The 21,691-nt window shown below is 44.9% G+C and overlaps 1 protein-coding gene across 2 annotated transcripts; it reads left to right on the plus strand.

Moving 5' to 3' along the window:
• The first annotated feature begins 885 nt into the window (after nt 1-885).
• On the plus strand, nt 886-17,326 carry CTCFL (CCCTC-binding factor like). 2 transcript variants are annotated; one of them, XM_019637145.1, is made up of 11 exons: nt 886-1,449; nt 1,903-2,110; nt 3,092-3,094; nt 3,407-3,574; nt 3,881-4,014; nt 6,350-6,470; nt 7,151-7,300; nt 7,678-7,838; nt 11,295-11,477; nt 14,625-14,748; nt 15,730-17,326. In XM_019637145.1, the coding sequence occupies exons 1-11, from the start codon at nt 886-888 to the stop codon at nt 15,876-15,878; spliced, it is 1,965 nt and encodes a 654-aa protein (XP_019492690.1). In that variant the 3' UTR covers nt 15,879-17,326. The 2 variants fall into 2 exon arrangements, with proteins under 2 accessions (XP_019492690.1, XP_019492689.1); XM_019637144.1 differs by lacking the exon at nt 3,092-3,094 and having other exon boundaries at nt 1,888-2,110.
• Nucleotides 17,327-21,691: the final 4,365 nt, after the last annotated feature.

Here is a 21,691-nt window from a genome sequence, read left to right on the forward strand (position 1 = left end):
TCCTCCTCTGCTGCCCCTCCTCACCCATTCCCCACCCCCAGGGCTCAGTGCTCCCAGAAAGTACATCCCCCATTGTCTGTCGCCCCTCCCCCACCCGGCTCCGCCCATTGCACGCCACCCCTCCCCCCCTTTTTCCGCCCTGCGCCTGCGCAGAGCCGTCCTGGAGCTTCGTGCGCAGAGCCGTCCTGGAGCTTCGTGCGCAGGGGGTTGCTGGCGAGCAGTGTCCTGCAGCACACGCAGCTAGAGACCGAATCCACCAAGACGGGGTGGGTCAGGCACCAAGGCCACGCCTCCCAGGTGAAGGGCGCTCTATGGGTCAAGACTCCGGCCCCCTGCAGTGCACAGGCTGCGTGGGTGGTGGGCTGGCAGGAAAGGCCGAATTGGCTACATGGAGGGGCCGGGCCAGGGAGGGGCTGGGAGTGGGGTTCGCCCCAATTCTGAAAGGTGCACGTGCCCGGCCTGCGACTTGCTCGGCCGAGTGTTTCTGGGCTCAAGGCTCTAGATCCAAAGCCTGAGTAGCTCAAACGGTGTTCAATCTGGAATTGTGCAACAGTGGAAAGCTTGCTCGGGCCCCACCTTGCTAGGCCGACCGTGCATTTGCTGAAAGCCTGCTCAGGCCCAAACCTTCCAGGCCTAGATTGTGCATGTTAGGAGACCATGCCCAGACCCAAATCTGTTGGTTTCAGAATCTTTTGAACAACCACCTGCTTTAGCTTAGGCTCAGCCCCTCCCAGTGAGTCAGCTTAGCCTTGACCTCTATGAGGCCTAAAGCCTTCTGAGGCCAGAATCTGGTCAGACCTCAATCAACCCCAAAGCCTGGTAGGCCCAAACCCAACAGTGCCCTATGGAGACCGCTTACTTCTTTCTCAAACAGGCCAAGTCAGAATGGCAGAGACTGAGGTCTCTGATCCTTTGGAGCAGTTTACCCAAATCAAAGAACTGGAGTTGATGCCAGAAAAAGCCCCTGAGAAGGAGGAAGAGGAGGAACAGGATGGAGTGTGCAGAGTGAAGGAGCACCCTTGCCCTGGAGAGGTGGAGGCCGAGAGCACCCAGGGGGCCCTCCAGACTGGGATCCCAGAGGGAGGGCAGGGGCCGGAGCCGGTCACCGTGGAGGACAGTGAGAAGCACTTGCTGACCCTGCAGACGGTGCCCCTCAGTTCCGAGGACGTGGGACTGCAGGAGGTCAGATGGCACCAAGAAGGGGTGCAGGCCGTGGTGCCGCAGGCCGTGGTGCCGCTGGCCGACAGTGGGCAGCAGTCGCTGCTGTGGCTTGAGGACGGTTCCCAGCAGAGCCTGCACCAGTGCGTGGCCGTGAACCTCCAGGACGAGGTGTACTTGCTGCAAGAGATGGAGCTGATGCAGTTTCCTGTCCTGGAGGAGCACGTGGCCGTGGCCGGTGAGGATGGTAAATCTGCAGCGAGCCCGGATGAAGGCATGGCATTGATGAAGGTACTGCTGGTTTTTAAAATTGGACCCTTTACACCGGGGTGGGGGTGGGGGGAGAATGATTTTTCTTTTAAGTTGCCCTTGATGCGATATAATGTATGGACAAGCAGTTTAAAGTTAAAACACAGTCAAAATAATTCCCAGGAAAATCCTGGGGGACCTCATGTTCTTTCTTTAAGAGTTTTAACAAGTTATGCTAATTAGAATACATACTGTAAGGTGAATTGTGGGTTGTTGTTTTTTTAAATAGTGTTTTTCACCACCAAAACCTTTGATGCTTAATATTGTGGCTTATGCGTATTGGTTGCAATGGACACTCTTCTGTGCTACTTTAATTTTGTTTGTTCTTTCTGTGTTCCTCAGTTTCATCCAGGCAAAGAGTAGAATTGGATTGTAATTCGTAGCATTGTGTTTGTTTGAATACTTACTTTTGTTTATTAGTTTGAGAAAGGCCAGAAGGAGGACCAGCCGGAGCCGGTGGCTGAAGGACGAGATGATGAAAAGCAATTCTTCCTAGTGGAAGCGAGGCTGGGAGATGAAGGAAGAAATGAAATTGTCCTGACAATTTCAAACTTAAACATTGAAGAACCAGGAGACAAACCTGCATCCAGTCAACCACACGTTGAAAAAGACAACTCTGCAAAAATTCAAAATAAGACCCAGGGTAGGCCAGTTCAATTTGTGTGAGACACCCTGCACAAAAACGGGGCTGCCGTTTCTGTTTAAGGGCAGGAGATGGTCACTACAATTTTAAGTGATCGGCTTTTAGTTGCTTTCGAAATATCAGGACACGGGAGACATATTTTTTGTGTTGTTCTGTGTTGTGAATCAAATCCAAAAGAGTTTTGCATTTTGCACACAAATGTGTTAAAGACACAGTAAAAATGCTCCTGCAAAGCACTGTGCTTGTAAATAGAAGGTTTGGCCCTGACCTTCCCACTTTGCAGCCCCATTTATTTGGGGTTTGGGAGAATGGAGACAAGAGCAAATGCTTCAGGGCAAGAAGGAAGGGAAGTGTAGGTGATGCCAGGAAATCGGACTCAGAAGCCAGTAAGAGGGGGCCCAGCATTCCAGGCAGCAGGAAGTGGCCTGTGGGTGTAGCTTCCTGAGGAGGGTGACAGCTCTGCTGTGCTGGGACAGCCACACGGATGGGTGCTCAAAGAGGGACATTAGGCCAGATTAAAGAAGGACCTTGAAGTTATTTTAAAGCCATGCTAAAACTGAGATGAGATGTTGGCAGCCCACGAGATGAATTTGACCCTCAAAATTATTTGTTCGGCTTAAAAAAAAAAAAAAGTTTCTCACTTATTTGAATCAAGACAGTTCACACATACACACACTTCCATCTCAATATCTAGCTCATTTTTATTTTATTTATTTATTTTTTTAAAGATTTTTATTGGGGAATTGGGGGGTGGGAACAGTGCTGGGGAATTGGGGGAAGGGGAACAGACAAGTTGCTGTTGTTTTGTTCTTCAGTCTAGTTGTGGAGGACGTTGCTTCACTGGCCCAAGTTGGTACCATCATTGCACTCTTCCCGGGTGAGACAGATCAGTCGCCGGCTTCTGGACGTAGCTCATTTTTAAAAAGCCACATCTGGCAACACTCGGCTCTGTGGCCAGGGCTGGGAAGTGACTCAGTTTAGAAAGTCACATTGCCACCACTGTCCATTCTTCTTACATGTGGTCAAAGCCATTCATTCAGGGTTATTGCCTCTGGCTACAATAGGTAGTTGAGTGTGCACCCTTGCTACACAGCAGTTTCTCAGATATTTAAAACGAGAGCTCGTACCCCCAAATTCCCAATTCCTAGCTCATTTCCAGGTTTTTAATATATTCACAAGTTTGTGCAACCGTTACCATTCTCTAATTCCAGAAGGTTTTCATCACCCCCCCAACTGGAATTTGAACATTTAAAGGAAGGTTCTTACCAATGGATAAACTCTATCTCCTTCCTGCAGGAAAACGCAGCTTCCACTGTGATATCTGCAAGTTCACCTCTTCCAGAGTTTCAAGTTTAAATCGTCATATAAAAACACACAGCACTGAAAAGTCCCACATGTGTCACCTTTGTCTGAAAATTTTCCGTACTGTTACTCTTCTCAGGAACCACATCAACACCCACACAGGTAAAACTGCTGCAAGCGGGGTTTTCCTTGAATGATGTGTGTCCAGGTTTTAAGAATGTGAATCCTGCTACTTCTGTGTTACTGTTTTAGCCTTTAGTTTTGTCTTGTTTTCTTCCACTTCAGTTAAAAACATTGAACGTTACAAAGATTTGTCTCAACGTTTATCTGGGGTTATTTATGGTTTAAAGAGCCTCCTGTTCAATTTTTAAGACATTTTGAGGCTGAGTGTAATGTATGAAGTTGTAAGTTTTTAGGGAAATGTGTAGTTAGATCTTGTTTAAAAGGTTAAACAATGTGATTTTACAGGAACCAGGCCCTACAAGTGTGGCGACTGTGACATGGCGTTTGTCACCAGTGGAGAGCTTGTCCGACACAGACGTTATAAACACACTCACGAGAAACCCTTTAAATGTTCCATGTGCAAGTATGCCAGCGTGGAGGTGAGTTCAGCTCTCATTGGTAAAGCTCGGTGGCGTCTTACTAAGAAATGGCAGTGAAAGTTTATGTGAAGTCAAAATCACAGCAGTATCTCTTACTAGATAGGTTTTCATTAAAGATGTTATTCATACAAAAATCTATGCAGGAAATAAGTCTCATTCTGTTCTCTAAATTGAAAATAGAAAATTGGATTTTTTTTTCCTTTGATTATCGGCTAGTGAAAGCAGTAGAGAAGGGTGTACAAATTACAAATGAAACCACGTGTGGTACTTGAGAAATCATTCTCAAATTGGGTTCAGAGTTCTACCTAGCCTTTTATGTGGTGCTCCGTTCCACAGAATCAAAATGTATTTGCGCCAGCATGGAACACAGACCCAGCCTGAATCGCCGCTGACATTTTCTGAGCTTAGCTCAGTGGCATTCAGTCAGATACAAAGCAACCTGAAGATTTTGGCATAGTCATTTCCACGCTTATGACCGAGAAGCCACCCTTTTGTAGAGTTCACGTATGTGTCCTGGGCATTTCCACTAGACTGTTTTCTTCATAACCTCGAGCAGCTTTAGCGGCTCTTTGAATGAAACGACAGAACCCTACAATCACGGTTAGTGTTTTTCTAACACTACACGGTTAGTGTAGTTTCTACAGTGAATTTTTGAGGACCCCACTGTCTGTCAGGATGCTTGCTGGGCCCTGATTTTGAGCCCAGTTGGGAAAAGATAATGCACTTAAGCAGAACTAAGTTAAAGGGCACACGACGAAAGTTTAAATACAGTAATGATGCAATTTCATAAATGAGGAAATTGCCCAGACAGGGTTAGAATCTGATTCCAAGAAGCTTTTTTCTGCTCTTAACTATTTTTAAAAAGTATTTCTCATCTGAGTTAAAGGTTGGGACTGTAGTTTGAAAACACGAAACGAAGGTTTCAAGGGGCAAAGCCATCTGAGACTCCTAAGCCTGGCGTGGACTTTTTGTTGGCGTCCTGCTGGTTTGTAGAACAAACTTCCGAGGTCCACTGAGACCCTCCTCCAGGGTCAGCAGTCTGCATGCAGCCTGTGGACTGGTCGACCTCAGCATACGGACCCTCCACAGCTGCCATGAACACCCCCCTTTCTGCAGTTTCCAAGTGTTGCCATGCTGGTCTGCTTTAAAGGGGGGCAGCCTAAGTTCCCCGCACCCCCACGCCATTTCTCTACACATACGCCAGCAGGAATGCATTGGAGCTGTGGTATAGATAACACAGGCTTGTGAAAACTTTAGAACCCCCCCTCCGCCCCTCATGCTCCCTTGCAAAGCCACCCAGGGCAGGTTCACACACGGCCTTCTTATCACTCATCAAACCTTTCATGCTATTATAATTTTAAAAATTATTTTTCTTTTGCTCTCTGACCTACTTGAAGACATCCACTTTTCTTGGAAAAATCTAAATTTTTTCGCTTGGATCTTGGTTTCCCTTCTGAGCCTTTTGTTCCTGAATGTTCTTCGGGTTTGTGTGCGTGTCACATACTGGGGAACCAGACCAAGTGTAGCCACCCTGAGACCACAGGCCGGGCTGCTGTGGGCGGGCTCTCTAACATCTGTAGCCTGAGTGTGGGGAAGCCCTCTGTTCTGCTAAGGGGAGATGGAGAAGGGCCTGCAGGACAGCTCTGGAAGGCAGCACAACAGTCAGGCAAAAAAAAAATGCTCAAATGGGAGGTAATATGTTGTTTCCCTTTTAACTAATTGTCTGGGATATGTAATTAAATTAGAATTTCTGCTCTTCTACTTAAAAGTTACTTACTATGAAGAAACTAGGAACACACAGAATCTTGTCTTCATAGCAAGTAAGGCCTTCCTCCATTCGCGTACCACCAAGGCCCAGAGAACTTGCAACTCTCAAGGGCATCCGATGGGTGTTGGCGATTAAAAAGGTAATGTTTCAAGAGTCTCATTCTGTTTATGCAAACAGAAATGTCCCGGCTTCTAAAATGTGCTTCTGCGCATGGCCTGAGCGTCACAGCCGTTGAGCGTCAGGCGCCTTAGAAATGAAAATAAAGTGATGTGTGGCGCTGAGCTTCGAGACTTCCGTTTTCTCTGTGTAAAGAGAAGTTGAATGTGAGAGTCTCTTGAAACTACTGCTGATTATTCTCGAAGGATCTTATGCACACACATCAAAATGAAAAACAGCATCCGTGACAGGAAATAAAAAGAAATGCCTTTCTCATGTTTTCTCAGCGTGGGAAATGTGTGGCATTAAAATCGGCCTCACGTAACTATCACACCTCTTCACAGTGCCGGTTAAGTGGACCGGCAGCTTTTAGGTGTCTCGCGCGATCAGTACCTTCCGTGTCTTTTTCAGGCGAGTAAGCTGAAGCGTCACATGCGATCGCACACGGGCGAGCGTCCCTTTCAGTGCTGCCTGTGCAGCTATGCCAGCAAAGACACCTACAAACTGAAGCGACACATGAGGACACACTCAGGTAAAAGTCCCTCAAGCTGAAGGCCAAGCGCGCAGTTTCCTTCTCAAAAGTGAGCTTGGAAAAAGTTACTGTTTAGTGGCCAAATTAAAGCTCAAGTGTCCCAGTGACCTGCTCCGTGCCTTTTTGGCATGGAGATTCTGGTCTGCACCTTCGTGTTTATTGAGTCTCCAGGGAACCCACATACCCACTGTGCTGTCACCGCACTGTGACGAGGAAGACGCCATCAAGGATTTGCTTCCTTAGGTTTTTTTAGGATTTAAAAGTGGACTCCTCAATTCACCCTTCAACTTGAAGGCAACGCAAGCAGCAGAGTGTACTGGTTTCATAGTGGCACTTATCCTTTATATTATGTTGTATAAAGAATATGTTTACGTGTATTTCTCAGGTCTTTAAACCAAGGATAGGGCCTATTACAGGTATCTGTCTAATGGAGAAGCCACCAGATAGTACGAGAGCCACCCATCGGACCGTTGTCCACAGCTGTACGTGATGGAACGTTGTCTGGGCTTGATTTAGGAATTTTATACTCATTGGGGGTAAACATGTGAGAAAGGGGTTGAAGACAGAGCTCAGGGAACAAAAGACAAGCTTCCAGCTCCCAGTGTCCTTTGGTGAGGATCAGGGCCTGTGGGGTGAAGGAAGCCACTCCGCAGAGCGTCATCTTTGTCACCGTGTCACAGGTGAGAAGCCCTACGAATGCCACGTCTGCCATGCGCGCTTCACCCAGAGTGGCACCATGAAAACACACATTCTACAGAAGCACAGCGAGAATGTCCCCAAGTACCAGTGTCCACACTGCACCGCCACCATTAAAAGGAAGACTGACCTGCGTGAGTGTTGGTGTTAATCAACTTCCTGCCCCAGGGGACCTTCTGGAGCCTTGGGCCTGACTCGGGGAGGCAGCCCGGAAGTTTCCTTTTGGAAGTCCTGGGGTGCCATCTGGTGGTTGGGTTGCGTAAGTGCAGTTTCGCAGCATTTGGTTGTGACAAGCAGGGAAGAAAGGATGCTACTGGCATCTAGTGGGTAGAGGCCAGGAATGCTGCTAAACACCCTCCAGGGCCCAGGACGGTCCACCCAAGAAGGAACCAGCCAGCTCCAGATGCTGGTAGTGCTGAGACTGAGAAGCCCTGGTTTAGAGGGTAGGGGGCAGATCAGCCTAACAGAAAATAGTACTCTTCCCGTGTACAATGTTCCGTACTTATTTTAGGAATCCATTTGCGCAACCTGCATGCTTTCAAAGATACGGGGATGCCCTGCCGCTACTGTTCCGCTGTCTTCCACGAACGCTATGACCTCATTCAGCACCAGAAAACACATAAGGACGAGAAAAAGTTCAAGTGCCAATACTGCAGCTATGCCTGCAAACAGGTACTGTGTTTCGGTCAACGTGGGGCGGTGGCGGGAGGCAGTGGGATATGGAAGAAGGGAGGGCTGGAGTGGGATTGTCTGTCCCTTTGAATATTGAACTACGTCATGCTTTAAGAAAAGAAACTGTGCAGAGTAGCCAGAAGGCAGCCATGAGCCAATAAATTAAAGCAACAGTTCTTAAAGCATGGCTCATACACCCCTAGAAATCCCCGAAACCAGCCAGGGCCATAAGATCAACATTATTGTCCTCCATTAATGAATGAATGCCAACTCGTTATGTGCCTTTTTGCTGTGTTGACATTGGCACTGGTGCTGCAGAAGCAATGGACGTGCCTTCATACACATCAAAGCAGTGACCCCAAGCCAGACTGGTCACCACTGTGCTCGTCAGCTACGTGCACTGGCCGCAGAAACAAATGGCAGTTTTACTTAAGGAAGCCCTTGATGAGCAGGAAAAGTTATTAACTTTATTCATCTTGACCCTGAGTGCCCGCCTTTTCTGTATTCTGGGAAGTTGGTGTAAAGCACCTCCGCTGTCTTCTGAGGCGGGATGGTTGTTGGGAGAAAACCGCCTGTGGGGTTGTTTGAGCTGCCTGCTCAACTAGCCACTTTTTCATGAACCACTATTTTTACTTGAAAGAAAAGTGACACACTCTGCTTATTCCGTTTTGGGACATCTGGCAGTACCCAGGACCTTTTTTCTTCAAAGTAAATAAAGTGAACTCATCACTTTAAGGAAAACATGTGTTGCCAGGGAGACAGCTTTCAGCTTTCAAGAGGACATTAGAATTTTGGAAAACATATCCACTGCCATGAGCTTGACATCGTTCTAATACTTAAAAGACTTTTCTAATGAGATTGGGGTGACTTGAAGAAAGCAGTTTTTTGATGTTGTTTTGGGGTGTTTTTTGTTTGTTTGTTTTTGTTTGTTTTGCAGTTTTTATATAGTAGAATGAAATGTGTCCACATGCAGAAGCTTTCCGTAATTCAGCAAACTATTTTCCAAATGACCAATCCATTATTTTAGAAAGTCATGCAGGGGTAAAAGAGCCATTCAAAGTACAAAATAGATCAACGGATTTTAACGTAGCAGAGCACAGAGATCACTGGCGTGGCTTCAGGTGCCACATTTTCACCACTTGTTGAGTGTTGGTGTGATACCAGAGAAGAGTGTCCACGTTCGTTGAAAGAGCTATTAAAACCCTGCTCCCTTTCCAGCCGCGTATCTGTGAGAGTAGCTTTTCTTCCCCCGCCTCCACCATAGCCACACACCCCAGCCCCCAGCAGGGCTGACCACCCAGGCTGTCTCCTTTCCCTAAGGTTGCCAGTCGTAGAAATAAACATACGGGACGACCAGTTAAATTTGAATTTCAGATAAACAACAAATTCCTTTGTAAAGAAGTATGTTCCAAATAGCGCAGCCTATATTGTAACTGGTAGCCTTACCTGTGGGGCCAGATAGAAATGTTTTTGTTTTGAAAAATAGATAATAATGTATTTACAGAAATATGGTAACATGGAGTTGCTTTGTTATTTTTAAATGAATCGGTGTTTTTCATATTTTTTAATTTCTCGGTTTTGATTTCTAATACAGTCAATATTAATAGATACCACCCCATAAACAAAAGCTGGCTGGGGTGTTAATTTTTAAGAGAGTAAGGGGTCCTAAGGCCAAAAGTTCAAGAACCGTTGTCTTGAAGCATTGGCTGTTGTGCCTGGTTACCAAAGGTGGAAGTCAGTGCTGCTTGTGTTTCAAAGCATGGGCTGTGAATAGTAAATGCTTTGAATAAAGAAAAGAGAGTTTTCCCAGTAGACTTTGGGCATTGGGATTTTCTGAGTCCCAGGCTCATATTTGTTCGCATGAACTAGGAGAGCTTCCTGGAAGATGGACAAGACTTGGAGAGGAGGAGGGGATCCCAGGGAGGGAAAAGCGCCAGGTGTTGGGGAGCAGAGAACAGACCGGGTACCATGAGGCCAGAGATGAGGCTGGGACACTGCTGGGCACTAAGCACTTTGTTCCCAAATTGCTGGGCTCCCAGGTTGGACGGAGCTCCCAGCAGGGAGACCAGGCAGTGCTCCTGGGGGGAGGGGTGAAAGGAGGGGTGTATGGGGAAGAGAGCATTCATGAGACGAAGACTGGGAGAGAGTATCAATTAGGTTATTAACAGTAATGCAGACATGGTCATGTATTTCATCTGAATAATCATACCTTTTAAATAAAAGATAAAATGTGTTTGAAACAAATATATATATATATATATAAAACTTTATATATATTTTTGTCCTGGTCCCCCAAATTACTTACTCATATAAATCTTAGTTAAAATTTCTGGTTATTTATTTGCAAAGAACAGTTATTTCCACCATTAATGCTTTTAATGTCGACATTAAGATTTGTTACAGTGCTGTCGGGAAGTGGAAGAGGAAATGTTTGCTTCACGTACTTCCAACCCCAAATGTCCACTGAATTTAAACTCTGACATTAGATGTTTAAGTTTGCAAGTTCCATCTGCCCTTTGTAAACGCAGGTCATTGCAAATAATTATAGAACAAAGGCTCCAAATACATGAGCTCTTTTGGAAGGAAAAATGATTGTTTCAGTCCCTAAAGTATGTTCTCCCATACCCCCTGTGGGACTGTGGGACCAGCTGGGAATTAATTGTGAGGATTTTTTTTTTAAAGATTTTTATTGGGAATTGGGGGAAGGGGAACAGACAAGTTGCTGTCCTTTTGTTCTTCAGTCTAGTTGTGGAGGACATTGCTTCACTGGCTGCTGGCCGCTCACGCTGGCTGCTGGCTGCTCACGCTGGCTGCTGGCTACATACGGTAGCCCATGGCAACCCACTGCAGCAAGGGCTACAGCCTACGTCACGGCAGCCCAGCTCCAGGTTGAGCTGTTGTTCAGCATCTTAGCTGTGGAGGGCANTTCAGTCTAGTTGTGGAGGACATTGCTTCACTGGCCCAAGTTGGCACCATCATTGCGCTCTTCCCGGGCGAGGCAGATCAGTCGCCAGCTTCTGGACGGCTGCTCACGCTGGCTGCTGGCTACATACGGTAGCCCATGGCAACCCACTGCAGTAGGGGCTGCAGCCTACGTCACGGCAGCCCAGCTCCAAGTTGAGCTGTTGTTCAGCATCTTAGCTGTAGAGGGCAATGTCACTGGCCCTCATATGTGGGATCTCAACCAGGGCCCCCTAGCATCCCAAGCCAGCTCTTAACCAGTGCGCCACTTGGCCGGCCCAATTGTGAGGATTTTGTAACATGATGGCGGGGACTGTGTTTCGTAGACAGCCAGTCGGTGCTCCTACCATAAGCATGCTGTGGTGAGAATGCGTTTGCTGTGATTTTTCTTAATAGTGCGCTCATCTTTGGGAAGGAAAAAAAATGGAATATGATTAAAAAAAACAAAACCCTGTAAATAGCTAAGCTGTTTATTTTCTGCCCTGTCCCTCTCAGGAACGTCATATGACAATTCACATTCGTACCCACACTGGAGAGAAACCATTTGTCTGCCACTCCTGCAATAAACGTTTCCGACAGAAGCAACTTCTAAATGCTCACCTCAAGAAACACCATGATACAGATTTCATTCCAACTGTTTACGAGTGCCCCAAGTGTGGCAAAGCCTTTTCCCGCTCGGTAAGCTTACTTAAGTCACCAGAAAGCCCCCTTGAAAAGGTCCCTTTATCTCGCAGGCTCAGTGCCATACTAGGGGAGTTTAAACCCGATTATAGAAAGTTGCCAGGACTTAGGATAGCATCTGCCATGCCTTAGGGAAATGGTTATTAGTTTCTTGTCATCACAAAACTCTGGAAAATCTAATAAAAGGGTGGTCTCCCCATCCGCGAAAGAAGACAATCCTACAAACAAAACCTTGCAGATTGTTTTAGAGAGCTCTCAGACTCCCCCCCCACACACACACCAAAAAAAAAATCTACAGACAAGAGAGCCCTTGATTTTCGTGTAACATTTTAAAATTGTTCCTGTGGATTAGATTTAGGCTACTACACAGAGAGAATGCAATTTTCAAAATGTTTCATAGATGTCCTTAGTAGAGTGCTGTGGGTACTGTGCTAAGAAACGCATTTACCCTCCAGTTTCATTCTTTTTAGGTGTTGTATTAACTACCTGTCGCTGCACAACAAACTACCTCAGAACTTAAAAGGACAAGCATTTATTATCTAACATGTTTGGTGGAGCAGGAGTTTGGGAGTAGCTTGGTTGGGCGGTTCTGGCTCCGGGTCCCTCATGAGGTTGCATCAGGGTGTCGGCTGGGGCTGCACCACCTGATGACTGGCCTGGGCTGGACGGGCCGTTTCCAAGACGGTGCCCTCGATGGCTGTTGGCAGGAGGCTTCAGTTCCTCAGCACGTGGACCTCTCCGTTGGGCCCCTCGAGTGTGCACGGAAGAAGCCACGGTGCCTTTTGTCAACTGGCCTTAAAAGCGATAACATTATTTCTCTTCATTACGAAGAAATCATTAAGTCCAGCCTATACTCGAGGGGTGGGACATGAAGTTTCTTCTGAAAGGAGGAGCGTCAGAGAATTTGTGGACATTTGAAAACCACCACAAATGAGTAGCTAGGTCCCAACACAGTGTATGCTCCAGTCTAACTTTTAAAAAGTTTTGAATTACCTGAGGCTGACCATTTCTCTGGGGAAGGCTCCATCTTTTCTCTTAAAATGGTAGGGTAGTTGTGGTTTGGGGTCGCATAGTGGGCGAACTCTGGAGTGTCAGGGCTGTTCGTTCAAAATGTCAAATAAAAGTGGTGGCGACGCTCCAAAAACAGTAGCATTCATGCTGAGTTAACATTGTAAAGAGTTAACGTTGTAAAGAAGCTGCCCTTCAGTGTGAAAAACAAGAAAGCACATCTGGAATATGTAAAGCACTCTTGTAACTCGATAATGAGAAGACAAACACGCAATTCAGAACAGGCAAATGATCGAAATAGACATTTCTCCAAAGAAGATGCACAAATGGCTAATAAGCTCATGAGAGACCCCTGGCAGCATTAGTCACTAGGGACATGCAAATCAAACTCACAGTGAGACACCCCTAGAACCAGCCATTGGGGCAGCCACGATGAAAGGAGACAGGTAATAAAAGATGTAGAAAAATCGGAGCCCTCAGAGGTTGCCGGTGGGATTTTAAAACCGTGAACCTGCCTTGGGAAACAGCCTGGCAGTTTCTCAAACAGTTAAACCTAAAGCTACCGTATGTCCCAGTAGTTCTTCTCTTAGGCACATACCCAAAAGAACTGGAAATGTGGGACCACACAGAAACATGCACACAAATATTCAAAGCAGCATTATTCGTAACAGCCGCAAAGTGAGCAGACCCTGGAACAGAACAGAGAGCCCAGAAATTGACCCCCATAAACAGAGGAGTCAGCTGATGTTTGACAGAGGAACCAAGGCAACACAATGGAGAGAAGATCACCTTTTCAACGGCTGGAGCTGGAACAACCGGACAGCCACACAAAATAAATCTAGACACAGACCTTACACCCTTCACGAAAGTGAACTGAAAATGGACCACAGACCTAAGCATAAAACAACAAAACTTAGAAAACTCCTTAGGAGATAACATAGGAAAAAAATCTAGATGACCTCGGATACGGCGATGACTTTTCAGATACGAAACCAAACTACAGATTTACTCCACTTATTTTTTTCAAAGTTGGATGTGTATTTGGTTTTGTTGGTTAACTCAGAACTGACGTCAGCAGTTGTTAACCATGAACTTCGTGAAGCTGGAGGGGAGATTGTTGGGTACGTTGATGCACATGCACTTTTTGGGGAAGGGAGCTTTGCTCTGAAATCCTCAGAGCAATCCTTGACCCCAGCAGGCTTCGTTTGTACATAGTCGTCATGGAAACCAGGGGTTGGCAAATGTTTTTCTGTAAAGAGCCAGATAGATAGTGAATATTTTCAGCTGCTCAGGCCAGACAGTTTCTGCCCCAGCTACTCACGCCTGGGGTTGTAGCAAAAAAGGTAACCACAGGCGACAAGTCATAAATGAAGGAACGCGGCTTGTGCCAAACCACGTGCTTTACAAAAACAGTTGGCGGTCTAGGCCGTAGTTTGCCATCCCCTACGGATAAGCATAAAATGGAAGAAGTTGAAATAACCTGTAATATTCTCCCTCCGCTTACATGTGAATCGTATCCTGCTGAGCCCCAGACTGAAGTCAGATGGACAGGGGGGATGTTTTATATAATCAGCCACTCTAATGACACGTCACCACTATCTTACTTTAGCATATGAACTGTTCAAATGGTAAAATTTCCTAACTTGGTTTGAAATCCTCCTCAGTGTTCATAGATACAAATATATTGCTGGCAGGCTTGACTAGGAAATCTGTGACTTGCCATTTGAATTCCAAATGTCATACACGGTTTTCATGACTCCCTAGCAGGTCAGGAAAGAAAGTGGCAGGGCAGTAAATTCTCTTGGTATATTATTGATTTTCATAAAATCGACTGGTACATTGAATCTCCCGGTTTAACATCAAGCCTCGCTTTGAAGAGGAGATGCATCCTAGAAAAATAAGTTTTGTCTTATTGACTTCTGTAATAAAGACATATTTAAGATAAGCTAGCTCTTGGCTAGACCTAAACACGACAGGAAGTTTCACCTCTAAAAACTCATCTTTTTTGTAGAAGATTATGAAAGGTACACGCACCCCCAGTTTTCCACAGCCCATGTCTTTAATCATGCATTTTTAAATGACAGTCCTTCAGTGATGATAACTTTCATTCTGTGTTCTGTGTCATTTCCCTGACAGAATATTATGCGGAAACACTTAGAGAAGTGCAACTCTGGGCAAAAAAAGTCGACCGCTTCAGGAAAAGGAAAAAGAATGAAAAAGAGGAAGCCGGCCATCCCGAAAGAGGCAGTAAAGGGAGACGGTATCTCATTTCAAACGAATTGGGTTTTGACAGTGATTTTTCTCGTGATAAACTTTCCTGGGTGTTAAGTGTTCCTGTGCAGGGGACATACCCAGAAACTTTAAATGCTAGACCCCGAAATGCACTCTGCCCCAAGCCCAGCTCAGCGGCCACAGCCTCCCTCGAGGGCAGGTTTTGAACTTCATTTCGCCCATTTGGGTTATTGGTGAAGTGGGCGTGGTTACTTACCCACCACTCAGGAGTACAGTGAGGACGAAGTAGGAAAGTGAGTGGGGTGCCCCAGGCGGTGTCCACACCCCCCACCACATCGGCTCCTAGGGGGACATTTTCATAGCCCTTGGCTTGTGGCTTCGCCACCCCAATCTCTGCCTCTGTCTTCGTGTGGCTTCTCCTCTGTGTCTGTGACTTTACCTTTCCTGTCTCATAAAGTCATCTCGAGATCCTTAATTATATCTTCAAAGACCCTGATTTCACATAAGGTCATGCAAGCTTAGGGGGCTAGGATATGGACCTGTCTCTCGGGGCTACGGTTCAGCCCACTACAGGCACAGTCGTTTACTGGAGAAGATAAATAGGTGAAATCCTACCCCTAGCCCAAGGCCAGGTCACCTGGACCGCATGCTCTAAGTGGGACAAATCCTGAAACGGCTACATAAATGTATGACTTACCAGCTGATTAGGCATCTAAAAGCTCCCTCTTGACACCTGAATGGGTGTTTGGGTCTTTTTTAGAAAAGCCCCACAACAGAATGACCCAGCCCTAAATGTCTGTAGAGCTGAGGCTGAGAAACCCTGACATAAAGCAGAATGGAAATCAGAACATTGGTCCTGCTTTATTCCTGGAACGATTGTTTTCTAAAATGTCTGCTGCTAAGTGCAAAATTAAGTGATCGTTTCCAAAATAAATTGGCACTGATTTCTTGGCTGTATTTTAAATGTGCCAACCCTGTGCTTTCTCTCCCTCCCCCCCCCGCCCCCAAGAAGCTGCTGCTGAGGAGGCCGTTCCAGTGAAGGGAGAGCAGTGCCCAGGAGAGGTGATGCCGGTGGACTGTGGAGAAACCGTGGCGGGCATCGAGGACCTGGAGGAATACATGAGCTGTGAAATGATCCTTAACATGTTGGATAAGTGAGGGAGGTTCAGGTTTCATGCTTGTAGCCCGGAATTCTTAAAGCAAGTTAGAAACTCTTAGCATCTTCTTTGAAACAATTAAGTTCATGGCAATGGATGGTCACAATTTTATCCAAAGCTTCAGGGAGTGCCTAGAATTGTTTACCAATTTTTGAGTGGTTATTTTAAAAAAACAATTTTTATCACAAAAAAAAACATTGCAGGTATTTAATAAAGGGCCCACATCTTGAATTGGAGGACAAAACCCTCAAACTTATGAATTCATTCGCTCGATTCTGGCAAGGTGGCCCCACATGAATGAGCAATGATTTGGGGATAATACTTATTTTCATCGTAGTATAGGCTACTTAGTGCTTCAGCAAACAGTCAAAGGTGGGAAATCTTATGTTGAATTGTACACACCCCTGATATTTCTAATATTGTGATTTTTAAACATAAAATACTAATGTTATATCCTCTTTTACATAAATGAATTTTCCATAAAATCTAAAGTCCTCAAAATACTTCTAATTAGTTCTGAATTCAGTGCAAAAGACCTTAATGTTATACCACAAAAATAGAAAAACTGAGAAGATGAAAAGCTCTAGATTAGACAAGAAAATATTGAGTAACATATTTTACTTTGGTATATGAGCAAAGTTTACTTTTAGATTTTGTATTCTTTCTTAATTATATTCTTTGGCAGGTAGGAAACCCCCCAGTTACATTCCACTACTGCTTATTAGAATAGCAGTTCATCACCCTTTTGTTTTGCTAAAATAATTTTGCTTATGTTTTAAAAAATACTTGGCAGGGCAAGAAGAAACATAAAAATCTGATAATGAAAACGTGTACTTGTAAAGAAGTTGTACTTTTTTATAACACCCCATAATTAGTGAGTATTTCTCTTTCTACCAATTGAAGACATTTTTTTCCACCTTAGAGCAGCATGTGAAATGTCTCTTTTAGTCCTTAAAACTAACTAGTACCAATCTTTCTAATGAGCTGTATTCTTCTTCCTAGCTCAGCACTTGCTTTCACTGTGAACTTCCCCCCCTATTTTAAAATCAAAGATAGGCCCTAAATTCAAATTCTTTTTTTTTCAGCTTTATTGAGGTATAATTGACACATAAAATTATAAGATATTAAAGTGTACATCATGGCGATTTGACATATATCTACATTGAGAAAGAATTTCTCCCGCCAAGTTAACTAAATTCAGATTCTTAAAACGCTGAACTGTTATTAAAAATACCCCAAACCCAGAAGCCCTGGATACGACAAACACGTGGAAGCAATTTCCCAGCAGGAAGGGCGTTATATTCTTTTCATGGCAGCAAATGACTGAATTCACATAGTGAGACCTCAAGGCCATGGTCTGTTATAGGCTGTCATTGTGACTATTTGAACTTTTGTAATGGTTTCTTATTCTTAGACTATTGTTTAAAGATGTTTTGCATAACTCAATAAAACGACTTAAAATTTTTATCTTTGTTATATGTGAAGAATGTTCTTAAAAATGTCTTGTTTGCCTGGTGAGGATGGGGGGAAATTGGAACCCTTGTACACCATTGGTGGGAATGGAAAATGGTGCAGCCACTCTGGAAAACAGTAGGGTGGCTCTTCGAAGAGATTAAAACTAGAGCTACCATGTGACCCAACAATCTCATACCCAAAAGAATTGAAAGCAGGGTCTTGAAGAAATACTTGCGCATCCATGTTCACAGCAGCCGTATACACAACAGCCAAAAGGTGGAAGCAACTCACAGGTACATGAATGGCTGGATGGGTAAACAAAATGTGGTTTGTTCTTCAGTCTTAGAAGGAAGGAAATACTCAGACACGCTACAACATGGGTGAACCCTGAGTACATTAGGCTACGCAAAATCAGACAGTCGCCAAAAAAAAACAAATGCATGATTCCACTTGTATGAGGGACTTAAGTCAGTCAAATTCACAGAAACAGAAAATTGAATGGCGGTGACCAGGGGCTGAGGGAGCAGAGTGTGGGGAGTTGTTTCGTGGGGACAGATGCAAGAGTTCTGGAGATGGATGGTGGTTGAACAAGTCTGAATATACTTAACACCACTGAACAGTACACTTAGAAATGAGTAAGATGCTAAATTTCATATGTATTTTACTATAATTAAAATTGTTTTAATTTTAAAAGGACAGAGATATAAGAAGCATGTTTGAAACACCATCTATAAACACCATCAAAACCTCCTCATAAACAGTCTTCTATAAGAAATTTGTGGCGTTTTTGCATCTATGACACCTGGATGAGAGTAAAATTCAGGTGATCAGCTTCAATTCAGTTATGTGTCCAGACTCCCACCAGATACCTGGAGAAACTCATTTGTTCCTTAAGGGCATTATTAATGTATTTGATTTGTGAGAGAGCAATGACAACAGTTCCCACTAGAGGGCAGCTGTTCCCCCTCCTCNAGGCTAGAACACGCACCCTCCTGGGTCACACGTTCTCACCTGCCACCCCTTCTGCTCCAAACAGTTCCCTGCAGTACACCCCACCCCCACCCCACCCGGGACATGGAGACAGACTGTGACAAGAACGCCAAGTTGTAACAGCCTGGCAGTTTGTTTCATCAGCTTCAACTGTACAGAAAGATAAATAAAATGCAGTCTGCCTTTAATAGTAGCAGGAGGATTTCTTGCACTTGACATAGCTAAGAAAGGGGCCTGTACAAAACCTGGAAGTGACACTTGTGTGGCTCCGAGTTTCAGAATGCTTGGGGGGTGAGCTACCTTTGGAACGCATCAGCTTCAAATGCTTTTGAGATGGAGCAGGGAATCATTCAGGAATGCACGCCTCTTGCACAATTGAACGTCTCTGTTTTGGAGGGAGGGTGTTTAAATTACAACATTGTTTGACAACAGTTTTACTGTATAAAGGATGCTTTCTAAACAAACCTAAGACTTGACTGACGTCTCTATTGTTGGATTCCATCACTGAAAGGGTTGGTCCTGACGGACGGAAGCAGCTTATATCATAAAGTTGGACGGCCTACCTTTTGCAAATGGCAAGAATTTCCAGAGGTCATTTCCAGCGTACATGTTACATTTTTTTATAACCATTGATAATCTTACTGAATAGCCCCTCAATTTATGACTACCAGTCATTAGTGGACAGTGTTATTCATACTTCAACATGCTCGGTTAAAGCGTAAGGACATTTGGCTTAACTAGCCGACTATTTCTACACTTTCCCGATCGAACTTTTATTGCCGTTTATTTTTAATTGGGTGCATCAGACAAAACACAGATTTTAAGCGCAGCCCAGTTTATGATGCTACTTGAGTAGTTTTTGTATCATTTCCAAAAGCATGGATGTGGTTATGAGCCTCGTGACTTTTAAATCGCTGTCTTTTATGGTAGGCACAATTTAGGTTTTCAAAAGACACACATGCTTATTGTCTCCTCAGCAGTTGCAGATAAAATACCATACATGATGCTCACCGTGCTTGTTGAGACAAAAACTGCAGTTTAAAAAACCCTCTTAATTGAACACCCTGATGGCTGGAAGCCGGCCACAGGGGGACTTATACAGGAAGGCTGCAAGGAGCACTCCTGCTGAAATGTTCCTCTTAGGAGCAGCCAAATGAGCTGCAGGGCACGCTGCTGTCGTTGCCCGTTCATGGAGTGTGACAGTTTGTATATGAGTTCAAAGGTCGCTGATTAAAAGACTCATCCTGATAATTATAATTACAGCCCAAGGCCTGACCTATGAGGATCAGTAAAGTAATAACGGAAAATAGCGTGCTAGACAATGAATTACATTATTTTAAATCAATCAGCGTCGGTCACGTTGTCTACAAGCAGCACCCGGTCCTCTGGGCTGCCTCCTGCTCCTGTCAGGGCAGCGTCACCTGTCATTTGGTTGTGCACTTCTTATTGTGCTGGCTGGTCACCTGGTCACTCCACCTGCCTGGGCCAGCGGGGTTCCTCCTCCTGAATCATCCCACCACCCAACCCACCTGGCCGTCATCTGGTCCCATCCTCTTGGGGGAAATTCCCTCTTCTTGGAGACCTCCCGACAACCATAGTTCAGAGTTCTCTCCGGGCGTTGGAATTACCTAGGGAAGCATGTGAAAAATACAGGCCCCTGGACCCCCAGGCCCACAGAATTAGAATCTTGAGGGAGGCACCTGACAATCAGCATAATTCACAGAACCAGCATTTTCCAGTTTTGTTGCAAAGCCAGCTCTGGGGGCCACCTGGTCTCCAGGCTGGTTTCTTCCTTACTTGCACAAATGTTGGAAAAACTAAAGATGCTTTTAGTAGCCAGCCCTAAGCATTTCACTCTGGGTGGTTCTACCCCAAAGAGTGACTCAGCCTCTCTGTGTTGGCCTGTCCACTGGTGTTTGTTCCAGAGGGAATGGCAGAAGGCAGAGCCTCTGGAAGTGACACATGACCCGTGTTGTGGAATTCGCCAGGCCTCCTCCATGGTTTGGCACCGAGGTCATACCCTCAGGTACGCAGGGAGCCAACATGACAGCTGTGTTACAGTAGCAGAGCATAACCCGTGACAAGGGGAAAACACAGCAAGAAGACTGAGGACCTGCTGATGGTATAGGAGTTCCTAGTCCAGGCTGACAGTAGCTGTGTCATGCAGAGTACGGACCGTTTGAAAATGCACGTGTCTGACTTTGCATACCTGTGTCCTAGGTCAAGGTAACATTCTGCTTTGAGTGTACAGACGCAGCTCAGAATAAGCACAGCTGGTTCTTCTTATAAATGATTCTTACCATTTATTGTGACAGGTAGGATAATCTCAGCACGGATGGATGGATGGATGGATGGATGGATGGATGGATGGATGGATGGATGGATGGGTACAGATAAATGCTTCCTCATTTTTTTTGTTAATTCCATGAAGAATCAGAAATGAGTCATGGGAAGGTGGGGCCTTCAAATGTTGGCCAAATGAAAATTAGTTTACTTATCACAACTTCTTATCTAAGTGAAATGGGTATTGCAATTCTTCTTAGTGCTATTTTCCAACAATGCATCTTTTTTTCTTTTCTTTAAACATTTTTAAATTTTTTGAGGTATAACTTACAGCAAAATCCCCCCTTTTTAAGGGTACAATTCTACAAGTTCTGATAAATGAATGATCAAGCACCCATCACCCCAATCAAGACACAGATGTCTCCATCAACTCGAAATCCCACTGTGCTCCTACGCCCAGCCCGTAGCAATCACTGGTTTCTTTACGTCCCTATAGTTGTCATTTCTAGAACATCTAGAAGGAATCACACACTATGTATTTGAGTCTGGTTTTTTTCACTCAACATAATGACTTTGAGATTTAGTCCTGCTGTTTTGTGGTTCACTTGTTCATTTTATTGCAGAGAAATATCCCATCATATGAACACTCTACAGCTTGTTTATCCAGCTCAAGGACATTTGAGTTGTCCCCACTTGGTGAAGATTATGAGTAAAGCTGTCATAAACATGTGTGTACAGGCTTTGTGCAAACCTATATCTTCATTGCTCTGGAGGTGAGATTTCTGGGTCATAAAGTAGATATAGGTTTAACTTTACAAGAAACTGCCAAACCTGTCCCCAGAGTGCATGTACCATTCTGTGCTCCCACCAGCCGGGTCTGAGCGTTCCAGCTACCCCACATACCCACTACCACATGGTATTGTTTTGTTTTGTTTTGTTTTGTTTTTAGCTGTCCTAGTAGGTGTGTGGTGATATCTCATTGTGGTTTTAATTTTCGTTTTACTAATAACTAGTGACTACGAAAATTTTTCCATGGGCTTGTTTGCCATCTGCATATCTTCTCTGATGAAATGTCTGGTCAAATCT

The sequence above is a fragment of the Hipposideros armiger genome, unplaced genomic scaffold, assembly GCF_001890085.2.
Source record: "Hipposideros armiger isolate ML-2016 unplaced genomic scaffold, ASM189008v1 scaffold_32, whole genome shotgun sequence".
Classification (NCBI taxonomy): Eukaryota; Metazoa; Chordata; class Mammalia; order Chiroptera; family Hipposideridae; genus Hipposideros; species Hipposideros armiger.